Source organism: Carcharhinus amblyrhynchos, chromosome 32, assembly GCF_965287045.1.
Source record: "Carcharhinus amblyrhynchos chromosome 32, sCarAmb.v2.hapA, whole genome shotgun sequence".
NCBI lineage: Eukaryota > Metazoa > Chordata > Chondrichthyes > Carcharhiniformes > Carcharhinidae > Carcharhinus > Carcharhinus amblyrhynchos.
This window is the reverse complement of record NC_137355.1, coordinates 10,161,956-10,177,042: the sequence shown is the minus strand read 5'-3', so window position 1 is coordinate 10,177,042 and position 15,087 is coordinate 10,161,956. Positions and strand designations below refer to the sequence as shown.

The 15,087-nt window shown below is 44.5% G+C and overlaps 1 protein-coding gene across 3 annotated transcripts in view; it reads right to left on the bottom strand.

The window, feature by feature from the left end:
• The window catches only part of dapk2b (death-associated protein kinase 2b), a 140,676-nt gene that overhangs the window by 7,304 nt on the left and 118,285 nt on the right, over nt 1-15,087 (bottom strand). Inside the window, exons 9-10 of one of the 3 annotated variants that reach the window (XM_080216103.1) lie at nt 10,616-10,661; nt 7,192-9,240 (exon numbers count right to left, since the gene is read on the bottom strand). In XM_080216103.1, coding sequence (XP_080072229.1) covers nt 8,608-9,240; nt 10,616-10,661 — 679 coding nt within the window. In that variant the 3' untranslated portion in view covers nt 7,192-8,607. Of the gene's footprint in view, nt 1-7,191; nt 9,253-10,615; nt 10,662-15,087 lie in introns of those variants that run through there. The other 2 variants (XM_080216104.1, XM_080216105.1) reach the window with 2 other exon arrangements.

The following is a 15,087-nucleotide window of genomic DNA, read 5'->3' as shown; positions in this document are numbered from 1 at the left end:
CTGCGTGGGTTTCCTCTGGGTGCTTTGGTTTCCTCTCACAGTCCAAAGATGTACGGGTTAGGTGGGTTGGCTATGCTAAATTGACCCTAGTGTCGGTGGAAGGGTAGATGCATGGAGTTATGGGGATAGGGCCTGGGTGGAATTGTGGTTGGTGCAGACTCGATGGGCCAAATGGCCTCCTTCTGCACTGGAGGGATTCTACGACTGTAACCACCAGCCCACTGAGACACGTCAGTGAGCAAGACAGCTTCCAAAATGGTTTCCACACAGCTGTACAACGTTCAATCATTTCATCTGTTCCCCCTTCAATCCCAGCAATCACAACTTATTTGAGGGACACTGGCGTTGCTGGCTAGGCCAGCATTTACTGCCCATCCCTGGTTGCTCTTGGGAAGGTAGCAGTGAGCTGCCTTCTTGTAAGGATGATACAACTGAGTGGTTTGCTAGGCCATTCCAGAGGGCAGTTGAGAGTCAACCACATTGCAATGGCTCTTGAGTCACATGTATACCAGACCGGGTAAGGACGGCAGATTTCCTTCCCTAAAGGACATTAGTGAACTCAGCAGTTTGTTTGTGCCAAACCATTTCAAAGTTCCTGCTTGCTCAAAAATAGATAGATAAAGGTGTGTGACATTGTCCAGAATTAACTGGAGTGGGACCTGTTACAGTGAGAACTGCACAGTTGGATTTTTCTTCCACCTCACCCTTCAGCTCCAATCAATTTGGTGCTAGAAATCACTGTACGTGTGAGCTGGTAATGATATGGGGAGGATAACAGGGCTTCAGAAGGCTTTCGATAAAGTCTCACACAAGAGATCAAGATGTAAAATCAATATGCATGGGATTAGGGATAGTGTATGGAGATGGATAGAAAACTGATTGGCAGACTGGAAACAAAGAATAGGTCTTTTTCCAAATGGCAGCAGTGACTATTGAGGTATCGCAAGGATCAATTCTAGAACCCCCAGCTATTATTATTGATTTAGATGAGGGAACTAAATGTAAAATTGCCAAATTTGTCGATGACACAAAGTTCGGTGGCAGGGTGGGCTACGAGGAGGATGCAGAGATGCTTCAGTGTGATTTGGACAGGTTGAGTGTGTGGTATCTGCATAGCAGATGCAGTATAATCTGGGTAAATGTGAGGTTATCCACTTTGATAGCCACTACAGGAAGGCAAATTACTATCTGAATGGCTACTGATTGAGAGAGGGGAATGTCTTTGTACACCAGTCACTGAAAGTAAGCATGAAGGTGCAGCAGGAGCTAAAGAAGGCAAATGGTACATTGGCCTTCGTAGCACAAGGATTTGAGTACAGAAGTAAGGATGTCTTGCAATTATACAGGGTCTTGGTGATGCCACACTTGGAGTATTGTGTGCAGTTTTGGTCTCCTTACCTGAGGAAGGATGTTCTTACTAAAGAGGGAGTACGGCAAAGTTTTACCAGACTGATTCTGGAATGGCGAGACTGACGTACGAGGAGAGATTGAGTCAGTTAGGACTGCATTCTCTGGCGTTTAGCAGAATGAGAGGGGATCTCATAGAAGCTTAGAAAATTCCAACAGGATTAGGCAGCGTAGATGCAGGAAGGATTGCTCACGATGGCAGGGCAGTCCAGATCCAGAGGTCATGGTCTAAAGCTATGTGGCAAACCATTTAGGACTGAAATAAGGAGAAATTTCTTTACTCAGAGAGTGTTGAATTCACTCCCATAGAAAGTAGCTGAGGCCAAAACATTGTGTGTTTTCAAGGAGTTAGATATTGCCCTTGGGGCTAAAGGGATCAAAGGATATGGGGGGAAAAGTTGGAACAGGTTATTGAATTGGAGGATCAACTATGATCAAGATGAATGGTGGAGCAGGCTTGAAGGGCCAAATGGCCTACTTCTATCTTTTTCATTTCTGTCATTTTGATGGGATTTTGTGTTCAGTCCGAGAAGCAGAAATATTTCTGCTTTTTCCCTCCTGAGTCTTTATCATGCGATCCTAGAGTCAGAATTAATGTTCCTCTATTTTTCTTACCCATGCAGTGTTACATCAAGTCATTACTCAGCTGAAGGAAATTTTGCTCTATGATTTCCCCCATCCCCCAGCTGTTGGGTTGAAAAAGCTCAACTCAAAAACCCGCAACTAGCAAACAAGTCATCTCAACAGTGTCGGTTGGCTGTACATCATAAATGTCAGGGGCAAGAGGGCAGTGTAGCAATCAAACATGTGACCTATCCTTTCCCCTTCCACTATCCAGAAACTGGATATGCAATGTTTTTTTTTAAATTTTAAAGTTTATTTATTAGTGTCACATTTAGGTTTCCATTAACATGTAGTTTTTCTATGTTCTAACACTGCAATGAAGTTACTGTGAAAATCCCCTAGTCGCCACACTCTGGCGCCTGTTCGGGTAACACTGAGGGAGAATTTAGCATGGTCAATGCACTTAACCAGCACGTCTTTTGGACTGTGGGGGGAATCTGGAGCACCCGGAGGAAACACAGGGAGAACATGCAGACACGGGAGGACATGCAGACAAGGGAGAACATGCAGACTTCGCACAGATGGTGACCTATGCTGCGAATTGAACCCAGGTTCCTGGCACTATGAGGCAGCAGTGCTAATCACTGTAAATAAATATAATTTATATTTAATATATAATTAAATAATTTATATCGAGGATAATTATATAAATACACAGGCCAGAATTTTACATTGTTTGGGTGGGCCTGTGGCCAACGAAGAAAGATCTGAAATTGCAAAAAAGAATGTCAGGCGCCCGTCCCGCCGCCATTGCACAATAGTTTGGTCAGTGGATGCATCTGGAAGCATACTCACCGGGAATCAAGCAGGCAATTTAGCCCACTGAGGAGCCAATTGAATGAAACGTTTATGTGCTGAGGGAGCACATTAGAAGCCTCAGCCTGACCCTCGCCTTCTCCCCAGCAGCACTGAGCCTTTCCCAGTGCGTGGCTCACGATGGCTGTCCTTTAATTGGTCAGTCAGCATGTAACGGAGCTCCAATTCTGTCCACAACCAAGAACACACTTCACACCTGCCTCTGAGCCTGCCAACAGGCGAAAGATTCAGGTCGCACTAAAATGTCGACTTTTCTCAATTGCAGCATTATGGTCAGAACTTTTGTCCAATGCATTAAGTAAGACAACACTTCTGGTTACTAAAATCCTGTGCAATACCTTAACTGCACTGTACACCATTTTGGATCGTCTTTAGACTCCAGAAGGTGCTCTGGCAATCACACCATTGCATTCAGGTTAAAAGTAGCAATCGGATTTATTTACAACGAGACCAAACACAGCAACAGAAAAGACACCAAATAATAAATACTTAGGAAAAAAATACATAGTCAGCACACAAGGAGTTAAAAATTTTTTTAAGAAACCACTTTTTAAGACTCAGCAAGACTTTAGAGCAAGGGATTTTATTTTCATGAACAGCGCAATTTCCCTGTTGGATTTTGGGGTCAATTTCAGCTGAGCTGAAGACATTGAGGAAAGCCTGAGCAGATTTTGGAACTGAAGGCTTTGCTGCAAGTCACAGTTAATCAAGTTCAAGGTCACAACGTTAGGGGGTGTTTGTTGTTCAGGAGCAAGTTGACAGTTACCCAGGGACATGTTAATTTAAACAATGCTTTACTTGCCAGAGCACAGTGTATTTAAATTTATGCTGACATTCTTTGATAGCTGCCAGAGATTGAATCCATTCTGATGTCTGATTGGCACACAAATCTAATAAAATTAGCCAAGAAATTAGCTGGCGCCCAAACCTAAACTCCAGCGTTCTGAAAACGATCAGAAATGACTGAACAGGGCTGGGGCTATTTCCTCTAGGGAATGAAGAGATGAAGTTAAGACAGGTGGAAGTTAACGGGGAGCATTGGACTGAATAAATTGACAGCATAGGAAGAGGCCAATGTGAAAACCAACATGCCAACTTTAGGCAGCTGGACACTAGCCTCTATTTTGGGCTTTAATAGGGAGTGAGAGGCTCCATCTCCACACTGGCTAATTCTTGAACTGTCGCCAGTTCAAAGATGACGTCTTCTCAGGGCTCTCGGTTTTTTTTAATCAAGAGTTGTTCCGACTGACCTGACCAATTTGAGACCCACAAATCTTTGGGCACATGGGACATCTTTGGGCACAAAGAACAGTAGAGCACAGGAACAGGCCTTTCGGCCCACCAAGCCTGCACCGATCATGTTGTCCTATCTAGGTCAACAGCCTGTATCCCTCTATTCCCTGCCTATGCATGATCCACATGGATCCAGTGGGATCTGGAGGGCAAGATATACCTCTCCTTTTCTTCTATGCCGCAGCTCCACGCTCATCATGAAGTTGCTATAGAGTGGTGCAGATTGATGGGCAAGTTGCTGCATTTTGAACAATTGGCAGTGAGATCTTCCCAGTCATTGATGTTGATGTTGCCGAGTTTTAGGGAGACTTTTCACCTGTCTTTGACGTGTTTTCTTCTTCTTGCGCTAGAATGCTGAGCATTTGGGAAAACATGACTTTGTGGGAAGATGTTTTTTGGCCTTCCAATGGGACTTAGTATCCCATCTATTGAAATTACTTTTCATGAATATTGCCCGAATGCTTGTTTAGTTTATTTATTAGTGTCATACATTAACACTGCAACTAAGTTACTGTGAAAATCCCCTAGTCGCCACACACTGTTCGGATATACAGGGAGAATTTAGCATGGCTTTTAGAATTGTGGACTGGCTCCGAGAATCATACTCGAGTTTGATTGATGGTTCTCTCATTGAATCCGGAGGATGCAGCAGATATACAGTCGCTGACACGCGGTCCAGCTTTTACTATAGTAGAGAAATGTGGACGACACTAGGACTTGTGTTGCCTTGCCGAGGCCTTTATTGTCAAAAGCTTGTAAAAAGTTTGTAGAAGGTGGAGTAGGATTACCTCATCAATAATGGCTCTTTGAGAGATGGCTGCCAGTTAAAGTATGGGAACCATATTCCAGTATCTCTCCTCCAGCATATATGGAAGGTGAAATATTTGGCTGACAAGCTGTGGGTTGATATATGGGTTTTATTTTGGCAACATTGAGGCGCAGTTTCTTGCGTGCAGAGTTGAAGAGATTGCCAAAGTCACTGTCAGTATATTTAAAGCATTCACTATATTTTCTCAGCCCTGGATGGAGCCTGCAGTTTTAGGTCCAAGGTCTAATTATACCCAATCCACCTGGCCGGAATGGTGTGGGTGGGGGCATTAATCAAGCAGAAATCAAAGGGTTTCTCCTGCCATCTAACCCCCAGCCTTATCTGTGCCTCCATTGGTCTTCTGGATACTTGGAAACAGGGAGGTCCATTCATCGTAAGTAAAAACCTCATCAGTACTGAAATATAGGGGTCCAATTATGTCATTTAGACTTGAACATGATTTGCAATGAGATGATTTGCCATGTTGGGCAGCACAGTGGCACAGTGTTTAGCACTGCTGCCTCACAGCACCAGGGACCCAGGTTCAATTCCGACCTCAGGTCAGTGTGTGTGCGGAGTTTGCACGTTCTCCCCGTGTCTGCGTGGGTTTCCTGGTTCACTAATGTCTCTTTAGGGAAGGAAATCTGCTGTCCTTCTGTGCTCTGGCCTACATGTGAGTCCAGAGCTGCAGCAATGTAGTTGGACTCTCAATTCCCTCCCTCTGTTGTCTAGCAAGCTACTCAGTTCAAGGGCAGTTAGGGATAGGCAACAAATTCTGGCCCAGCCAGTGATGCCCACAAACTGTGAAAATGTTGTTTAAAAAAGGCCTCCACTGAAAGCTGCATTAGGGCAGAATGGGCATGGGTAAGTAGATTCCTTCTGAGAGTGGTGGCACAGTCATTAGCATTGCTGCCTCATAGCCATGCTCAATTGCCCCTTAGTGTCAGGCGGATTAGAGGGTAAATACATGTACTTACAGGGATAGGGCCTGGGTGGGATTGTTGTCAGTGCAGATTTGATGGGCCTACTGGACATTTAGCCCATCGAGTCTGCACTGATCACAATCCCACCCAGACCCTATCCCCTTACACATTTACCCTAGCTAGTCCCCCTGACACTAATCCATTTAACCCATATATCTTTGTATGAGGAAACCAGAGCACATGGAGGAAACCCACGCAGACACAGGGAGAACAAGCAGACTCCACACAGCGACCCAAGCCAGGCCCCTGGCGCTGTGAGGCAGTAGTGCTAACCAACGTGCCGCCCTGAGTAAGAGGCAATTTGATTGAAACATACAAGATCAATGTATGTTTGATTCATACATACAAGATGGCTGTGGAAAGGATGTTTCCTCTTGTGGCAGAATCTAGAACTAGGGGTCAATTTTTGTAAACAAGAGGTCACCCAAGAATTGAGGAGAATTTTTTCTCTGAGGGTCATGAGTCTTTGGAACTCTCTCCCTCAAAAGGTGGTGGATGAAGAAGTCTTTGAATATTTGTAGCTTCTTGATAAGCCTGTCATATCTGCTCTGCCATTTAATTGGATCATGGCGGGGGAGAGGGAGTGGATTTTCCGGTCTATCAACCGTGACCCTCCCATTGTGGAGTTCCCTAGTGCCGGAGGGTAAGAGCAACAAAAGCAGGAGGCGGCAAAATACGCTGCGGAGATGTAGAGTGGGGGGTGGTCTAGGACAGAGAATCCCACCCACGGCTGACTATCTAACTCAACACTATCTCTGCGTGAAAGGTCACAAGGTGTTGAATAAGAATGTGGGGTTGAGGTTACAGTCAGATCAGCCATGGTCCTATTGAATGGTGGAGCAGACTCAAGGGGCCAAGTGGCCTACTCTTGCCCTTAATTCCTATGTTTATATGATCTCACAGGTGGTTTTGATTCCTGCCCAGGGCCATTTAGACTGGAGATGAAGAGGAATTTCTTCCCTCAGAGGATGCTGAATCTTTGGAATGTTCTGCTCCAGAGACTATGGAGGTTCTGTCATTGAAGAATGTTCAAGACAGAAGCTGATGCATTTCCAAACATTAAAGACATCCAGTTTTCCAGAGATAGCACGCAGAGATAGTATTGAGTTAGATAATCAGCCGTGGGTGGGATTCTCTGTCCTAGACCATCCCCCACTCTACATCTCTGCAGCGTATTTTGCCACCTCCTGCTCCTGCTCGGGAGCGCCATAACGGGAGGGTCACCGTTGATAGGACCGGAAAATCCACTCCCTCCCCTCGCCATGATCCAGTTAAATGGCAAAGCAGACATGATGGGCTGAATGGCCTACTCACGCTCCTATGTTTGGGCCATAGCATAATTCACAGTAATTTCCCAACATTGTTCCCAAGATTGTCTCAAAAATGAAGGAGTTGGGAAAGTAGTTCAGTCCAGTTCTGGCAACATCTGGATCTCAAAACCCAGGAAACACCAGATAGCTGTCCAATTGCCCACTAGCCTTCTATGCTTGGAGGCACAGGGAGATTTCATTCAATTGAAGTCATTTGACCTCTGCTGAATGTAGCTCCCCCCCCTCAACCCAGGTTTATAATGGATGATTCCCTGTTTTAAAAAAAGCACATGTGATGCTGCTTTTGTTCCAGTGGAAACTGCAGTTTTACTGAGCTAATGAGGAAATTCCTCTCACTTTCACATTCAGACCATTCACGAGGTTGATCCCAAGTTGCAGTTTGATGCTTGATCAGCGCTTCAATCAGTTGCTCCAATTTGGTTTGCAACCCCAAATCCACAGAGGCAGCGTCTCAACTTCACCTCGCACATAATCAATACCCTGCACTATCTATTACCAGTCACCTAGGGATAGGGATCTCATTAATTGACAATGGACAATATGATGGCACAGTGGTTAGCACTGCTGCCTTTCAGCGCCAGGGACCTGGGTTCAATTCCTGGCTTGGCTCATTGTGCAAACTCCACACAGACATTCTCCCCATGTCTGAATGGGTTTCCTCCAGATGCTCCGGTTTCCTTCCACAGTCCAAAGATGGGCAGGTTAGGTGCATTGATCCGAACAGGTGCCGGAATGTGGCGACTCGGGGAATTTCACAGTAACTTCATTGCAGCGTTAATGTAAGCCTTATTTGTGACTAATAAATAAACTTTAATGCTCGTTCTTCCCTACTGCACTATTCAGACCCAATTCTTCAATATAAACAGCACAAAAAAAACATATATATGTGCAGAATTACAAGATTGGGCAACATTAAATTCGTACACCACTTTTTAATTATTTGATAAATTCAGCATTCCCAGTGAGAGCTGGGGTGAAGAGTTAAAGGGAAGACTACAATGGCAATGCCGCAATCTTTGAGTAGAACGGCTTGGTTGAGCGTGTAGATGTGCTGAATTTACCCTTACATCATCTCTGTCAGCAATTCCCTTTTGTTTAAAAGTGTCACTCAACTTGATAAAAACGGAGGAGAAAAATAAAGTCACTGAACGTGTTGTGTCTTGCCAGCTTGTTTTTCAGATAACTCGTTACCAACATTTGACTGCGAATTACTTGATTCTTATTTCCCCTTCTCTTCAGAATTTAAATAAAGTGAAATACAAATAGATTTGTCCCAGCCTTTCTCTGAGCGAAAAATGCAAGAGCAGACATCAGCCTGGTGTCATCAGACTCCCTGGAGTAAACCTTAGCGACTTGGCTCCGATACACTCAGGCTGGTGATAAGTTCTCCATTGCACGTGCTACTCAGCAGATCCTTCAGAGTTTCATTCAGGTCTTTGTTGAAGACGGAAGTGAAGTCTCCCTCGGTATGTTCTTCACTGCTGTGCTCAGTCTGAAAAGAGCTAATTACTTCCTGGACCCACTTGAGTTCGGCAGTGATCTCTTGACTCAGCGACTCAAACTGAGATTTTAGCTCCACGTATTTTGCATCAACCGTGCTCAGCATGTTATTCACGCCTTTGATTTCTTCTTGGAGTTGTTTCTTCCTGGATTCGGCCTTGCGATACTCGTACCGGATCTGGGAAAGGTCGTGACGGATGCTCTCATTCTCCTCCTTGTACCAGGACTCCTTCTCGTTGTAGATCGAAATCAAGGCGTCGATGTCTCCTTGAAGGGAGTCATGGGTGGAGGTGAGGCCGCTGAAGGTGGTCTCCATGGTGGAGAGGTCCTCCACCACCTTGGCAAACCGTTCGAAGTTGACGTAGGTGTTATTGGGCGGCATGCTGGAGTGAGATTTAATGGTGTATTCTTTCAGACGCTTGGTCTTCAGCTGCCTGCGTGGCAGCTTCTTGCTCTCCTTGGCTTTCAGCTCTTCCTCCTGTTGATGAGACTTTGTTGGATCAGACAGGAGAGTTTCAGATCATTGAGGGGAGATCGAATGCACACGATGCAGCATGGATCAGGACAAAGGCAATGTGGCTCATATCTAGTTGCAGCACTCTGTAACCAGTGCAGTTAGAGACACTCCACTCAAAAAAGGTTATGCAATAGGACACATAGGAGAACATTCCAAACAGCACTCACTACCCTACAGTACATGCAAAATGATGGTGTTAGTTTAATATTTAGTGCAGATGTAAATTGGAATTCCAGTGGGTGGCACAGTGTTAGCACTGCTGCCTCACACTGCCAAGTACACAGATTCTGCCTTGGGTCACTGTCTGTGCGAAGTCTGTGCTTTTTTCCCCGTGTCTGTGTGGGTTTCCTCCAGGTGCTCCAGTTTCCTCCCACAGTTCAAAGATGTGCAGGTTAGGTGGATTGGCCATGCTAAATTGTCCCTTAGTGTCCAAAGAAGTGTAGGTCGGGTAGAATGGCCATGCTAGATTGCCCTTTAGTGTCCAAAGATATGTAGATGAAGGTGATTGGCCACACTAAATTGCCCCTTATTGTAACAAGTTGTGTAAGTTAGGTGGATTGATCATGCTAATTTGTCCCTTGGTGACCAAAGATGTGTAGGTTACATGAATTGACCATGCTAAATTGCCCCTTAATGTCCAAAGATGAGTAGGCTATGTGGATTGGCCTTGCTAAATTGCTCCCTAGTGTCCAAAGATGTACAGGTTAGGTGGATTGGCCATGCTAAGTTGCCCCTTAGTGTCCCAAGATGTGCAGATTAGCTGGACTGACCATACTAAATTGCCCCTAATGTCCAAAGATGTGCAGGTTATGTGGATTGACCATACTAAATTGCCCCTAGTGTCCAAAGATGTGCAGGTTATGTGGATTGGCCATGTTAAATACAAGTATAGGGCGGGGGAACCGGGGGGATGGGGGAACTGGGGTGGGGGGTTTGGGCCTGGAAAAGATGTTTTTTCAAAGAGGTAATACAAATTCGATGGGTTGAATGGCTTCCTTCTATACTGTAGAGATTCTACAGTTGACTTGCAGATCACGGACAACAGCTTAAATTAACATCAGGATATTAAGACCGAATCATCTCAGCACTGGAAATAAACAGTTTACCTGACACACATTAGATAAAAGGCCAGTTAATAACAGTGCAAGGAAAACCAAAGCCAAAATAATGTCAAATGTGAGAAGCAACACAGGGGAACTAATATTTGATACTATGCTGATGGAGATCACTCCAATTGCTTCAACATGCAGGTTGATATGCAGGCTGGTCATATAACAAAGTCACACACCTTGCAGCAACATACACAATTCAGTTCTACTCGAATGTTAAGACTTACCATTATCCATGGATGTGAAAGAGCATCTTTTATGTTTAGCCTTTTCCTAAATAAAATGAAACAGCGTTAGCAGCGGACAGTCTCAAAATTCTATTTGTATCTTAAGTCAGGCTCTATAAAAAGTCACTGAAATAAAATAAGATTAAACACACCCCTATATAGTTAAAATTGCAGAGTCATACAGTGCAGGAAAGGCCCTTTGGCCCATCAAGTCTGCACTGACAATAACTACCATTAAAGTTATGCTAATCCAATTTTCCTGCACTTGTCCCATATCCTTGAGTGTTGTGATATTTCAAGCGCTCATCTAAATATGTTTTAAAGGTTGTAAAGTTTCCGGCCTCCACTCCCTTCCCAGGCAGTGCGTTCCAGATTCCCACCACTCTGATTTTTTTTCTCATATCCCCTCGGAATCTCCTGCCCCTCACTCTAAAACTCTGCTCCCTTGTGATTGAGCCCTCGACCAAGGGGAACAGCTGCTCCCTACTCATCTTGTCCATACCCTTCATAATCATATACACCTCAATCCTATCTGTCCTCAGTCTTCTCTGCTCTAAAGAGAACAATCCAAGCCTACCTAGCTTCTCCTTATAGCTCAAATGCTCCATCCTAGGCAACATCTCGGTGAACCTCCTCTGTACCCACTCTAGTGCAATCACATCCTTCCTATAGTGAGGTGACCAGAACTGCACTCAGTACTCCAGCTGTGGCCTCACCAATACTCTGTGCAACTCCAACATTACCTCCTTGCTCTTTCACTTAATGCTAAGACTGATAAAAGCCAGTGCCTAATATGCCTTTTTAACTATCCTGTTCAGGTGGTCTGCTGACTTCAGGGATCTGTGAATATAAGTACTCCATGATCCATTTATTCCTTTGAGCTTCCCAGTGTACTGCCTTTCATTAAATATTCCCTCATCTTGTTTCTTCTTCCAAAGCGCATCAATCACACTTATCAGGGTTAAATACCATTTATCACTGCTCTGCTCATCAGACCAACCCATCTATATCTTCCTGTAATCTATGACCATCTTCTTCACTATTAACCATCCTACCAATCTTGGTATCACCTGCAAACTTGCTTTACATTCCCCCCACATTATCGTCTATATCATTTATGTATTTAACAAACAATAAGGGTCCCAGTACTGATCCCTGTGGCACACCATTGGGTACCTGACTTTAGTCACTCAAACAGCCTTCTACTATCACACATTGTTTCCTATTTCTAAGCCAGTTTCTGATCCATCTCACCAAGTTTCCCTAAATTCCATAGGCTTTAACGGTCTCAATCAGTCTTCCACATGGAACCTTGTCAAAGGCTTTGCTAAAATCCATATAATCTACATCAACTGCACTTCCCTCATCCACACACAATCTCATTTTTGAAAAATTCTATTAAACTTGTTAGGCATGACCTCCTCTGTCATGCTGACTATCCCTAATCAATCAAAGCCTTTCCAAGTGGAGGTTAATTCTCTCCTTCAGAATTTTCCCCAATAGTTTCCCTACCACTGACACGAGACTCACCGGTTTGTAATTTCCTGGTTCATTTAAATGTGTTTACTATATAAAAATAAGTTTTGGATTTGGGTATTGTTCTATAATTAGGAGGAGGTTTGGCAGTCACATACAGAGAGGATATTTCCAATATCCCACAGGAATGGTGGGTGGGATATTTATGGCTCCCTCAGGGTTTAAGAAAGTTTAGATTGCTACATGGCAGTAATGGTTACATTTTGGGATCCTTCACAAGTTCCCTAACTTGTTGTTTTTAAATTTAGAAACAGTTTCTGTATTTCAGGGTAGTCCCGGCTCCCAGTACCTTGGAGAGCATCTACACAGTTGCCCTTTTAGTAACATGTTCAAAGGTGCTGTACTGGACAACTTCTGCATTAATAATAAATATTTAATTCCTGACATTATCCTACGTATCCACACAATCATTGCTGTCCCTTAGAATAGCAACAAAACAGCAAAACTTTCTTAAGTTTAAATTGTTGAATGGACTTATTTTAGAAAAGATGGAACACTTGGAGATAGTGACACTGACAGATGTCCGCACTCAGGCATCTGGCTACTCCCTAGGGTGGGGGTCTGAGATTAAGCCAGTCTTTTTGAAAGATTGCAAAATATTCTACTCTAAGATTAGCTTCTGATCTCATCATTGTGCTATCCCCAAGCATGCCCATTTCCATCTCCGTAACATCACCTGCTCTTGCCTCAGCTCATCTTCTGCTGAAACTCTTGTCCATGCTTCCTTTAGCTTGACTAGCCCAGCACATTCCAGCCCGATCTCCCACATTCTGCAGCTAATATCCGAATCCATCCCAAATCCCGTTCACCTATTAACCTCACACCCTTCGACCTACACTGGCTTCTATTGAAGCAACACCCTGACATTAAAAACTTGCTTCCAATCCCTCTTATAGCATTGCCACCTCCTACTCCCTCCAGCCCCGTAACCCCCAGAGATCTAATTTTGTGTGCACCCTCCCAATTTTAATTGCTCCTTATCCCGCCCATACAGTTTAGAGGATTTGCCAGGTCAAATAATAACTTTGAAAGAATGTTAAAGATGTAAAGCAACCCGAAGGGCAATCTCTCATAACTAGCTGTCCCAGAAAGACATCAGGGCTAAGTTCAGCATCTCTACAACCATTTTACAGGTGGGAGATTGTGCGTTAAGAGTGTGTGTGTGCCCAGAGTCACTGCAAAATGTTGCAGGGCCTTCTCCTTTGGGGTGCTAATGGTGGACTATCATAGAAACATAGAAGATAGAGAAGGGGGAGGCCATTTGGCCCTTCGAGCCTGCTCTGTCATTCATCACGATCAGGCTAATTGTCCAACTCAATAGCCTAATCCTGCTTTCTCCCAAAACCTTTGATCCCAAGTGCTATATCCAGCTGCCTCTTAAAGACATTTAATGTTTTGGCATCAACTACTTCCTGTAGTAATGAATTCCACAGGCTCACCACTCTTTGGATGAAGAAATGTCTCCTCATCTCCATCCTAAATGGTCTACCCTGTATCCTCAGACTGTGACCCCTGGTTCTGAACTCCCCCACCATCGGGAATATCCTCCCTGCATCTCTCCTGTCTAATCCTATTAGAATTTTATGTCTCTTTGAGATTCCCCCCCTCATTCATCTGAATTCCAGCAATAGCAACCCTAACCTAGTCAATCTCTCCTCATACATCAATCCCCATAATCAGCCTGGTAAGCCTTCACTGCACTCCCTCAAGAGCAAGGGCATCCTTCCTCAGAAAAGGAGACCAAGACTGCACACAATACTCAAAGTGTGGCCTCACCAAGACCCTGTATAACTGCAACAACATGTTTCACCGTAACTGCAAAACGCAAGCTCTTTTGCCTAAGTTCACGAACCTGTTTAAACTGCATTGCACCAACTCCAAACAGTCCCTCAGCGCCACATAGCGATGAAACAAGTGGCTCTCAAAACTTCCCACACTGCTGGAGTCATGAGCGCGAAGTATCGGAATAGCGCCAACAGGTGGTGTGAAGTTACACCCATGTTCAAACAGCGAGTGCAAATGGTGACGTGGGTGCAAAATATCACAAGACTCGGATAATGAGAATCTCACCGGTGAGGTAACGAGGTCCCTGAGCTTGGGAACCTCATTTAAATAAATTATAATCTAATGAATGGGCATCCCCGCTGTATGTTCTCCCCACACTGGGGTGTCCCTTCCTGCCTGCACCCTCCCCCAAGAACCCAATGATGTTGGTGCCGATGCAAGAGGATGTGATTAATTTCAGAACATAAAATAACCGTCCACTCGGTGGGATTCTCCGGCCTTGCCTGTGGCCAGCGAGAATGGAAAATCTGGCATTCCAGCCAGGACTCCATTCACTTCCAGCTGAAAATCCCAGCTGCAAAAGAAGGATGGGAAATTTCAGCCCCTTTGCCAAGAGTTTCCTTCAGGTCCGGTACTTGAGATGTTTTTATCTCGGTGGTGTCCTATTTGCAGACAGAGACCAAATATGAAGCAAATATGAAGTGAATGTAGCCTAGTCCATCACTCAAACCAGCCTCCCATCCTTTGACTCTGTCTACACTTCTCGCTGCCTCAGAAACGCAGCCAGCATAATCAAGGACCCCACACATTCTCTCTTCCACCTTCTTCCATCGGGAAAAAGATACAAAAGTCTGAGGTCACATACCAGCCGACCGAAGGACAGCTTCTTCCCTGCTGCTGTCAGACTTTTGAATGACCCTACCTCGAATTAATTTGATCTTTCTCTACACTCTAGCTATGATTGTAACACTACATTCTGCACTTTCTCCTTTCCTTCTCTATGAACAGTATGCTTACAAAAGAATTCTGCACCTTCCTATTTTTGAATATTTTAAAGACCGAGGTAGATAGTATCTTGATAAGCAGGTGGTGGGGTGAGGGGGTGAAATGTTATCGAGATTAGGCAGGAATGTGGAGTTGAGGTTACAGTC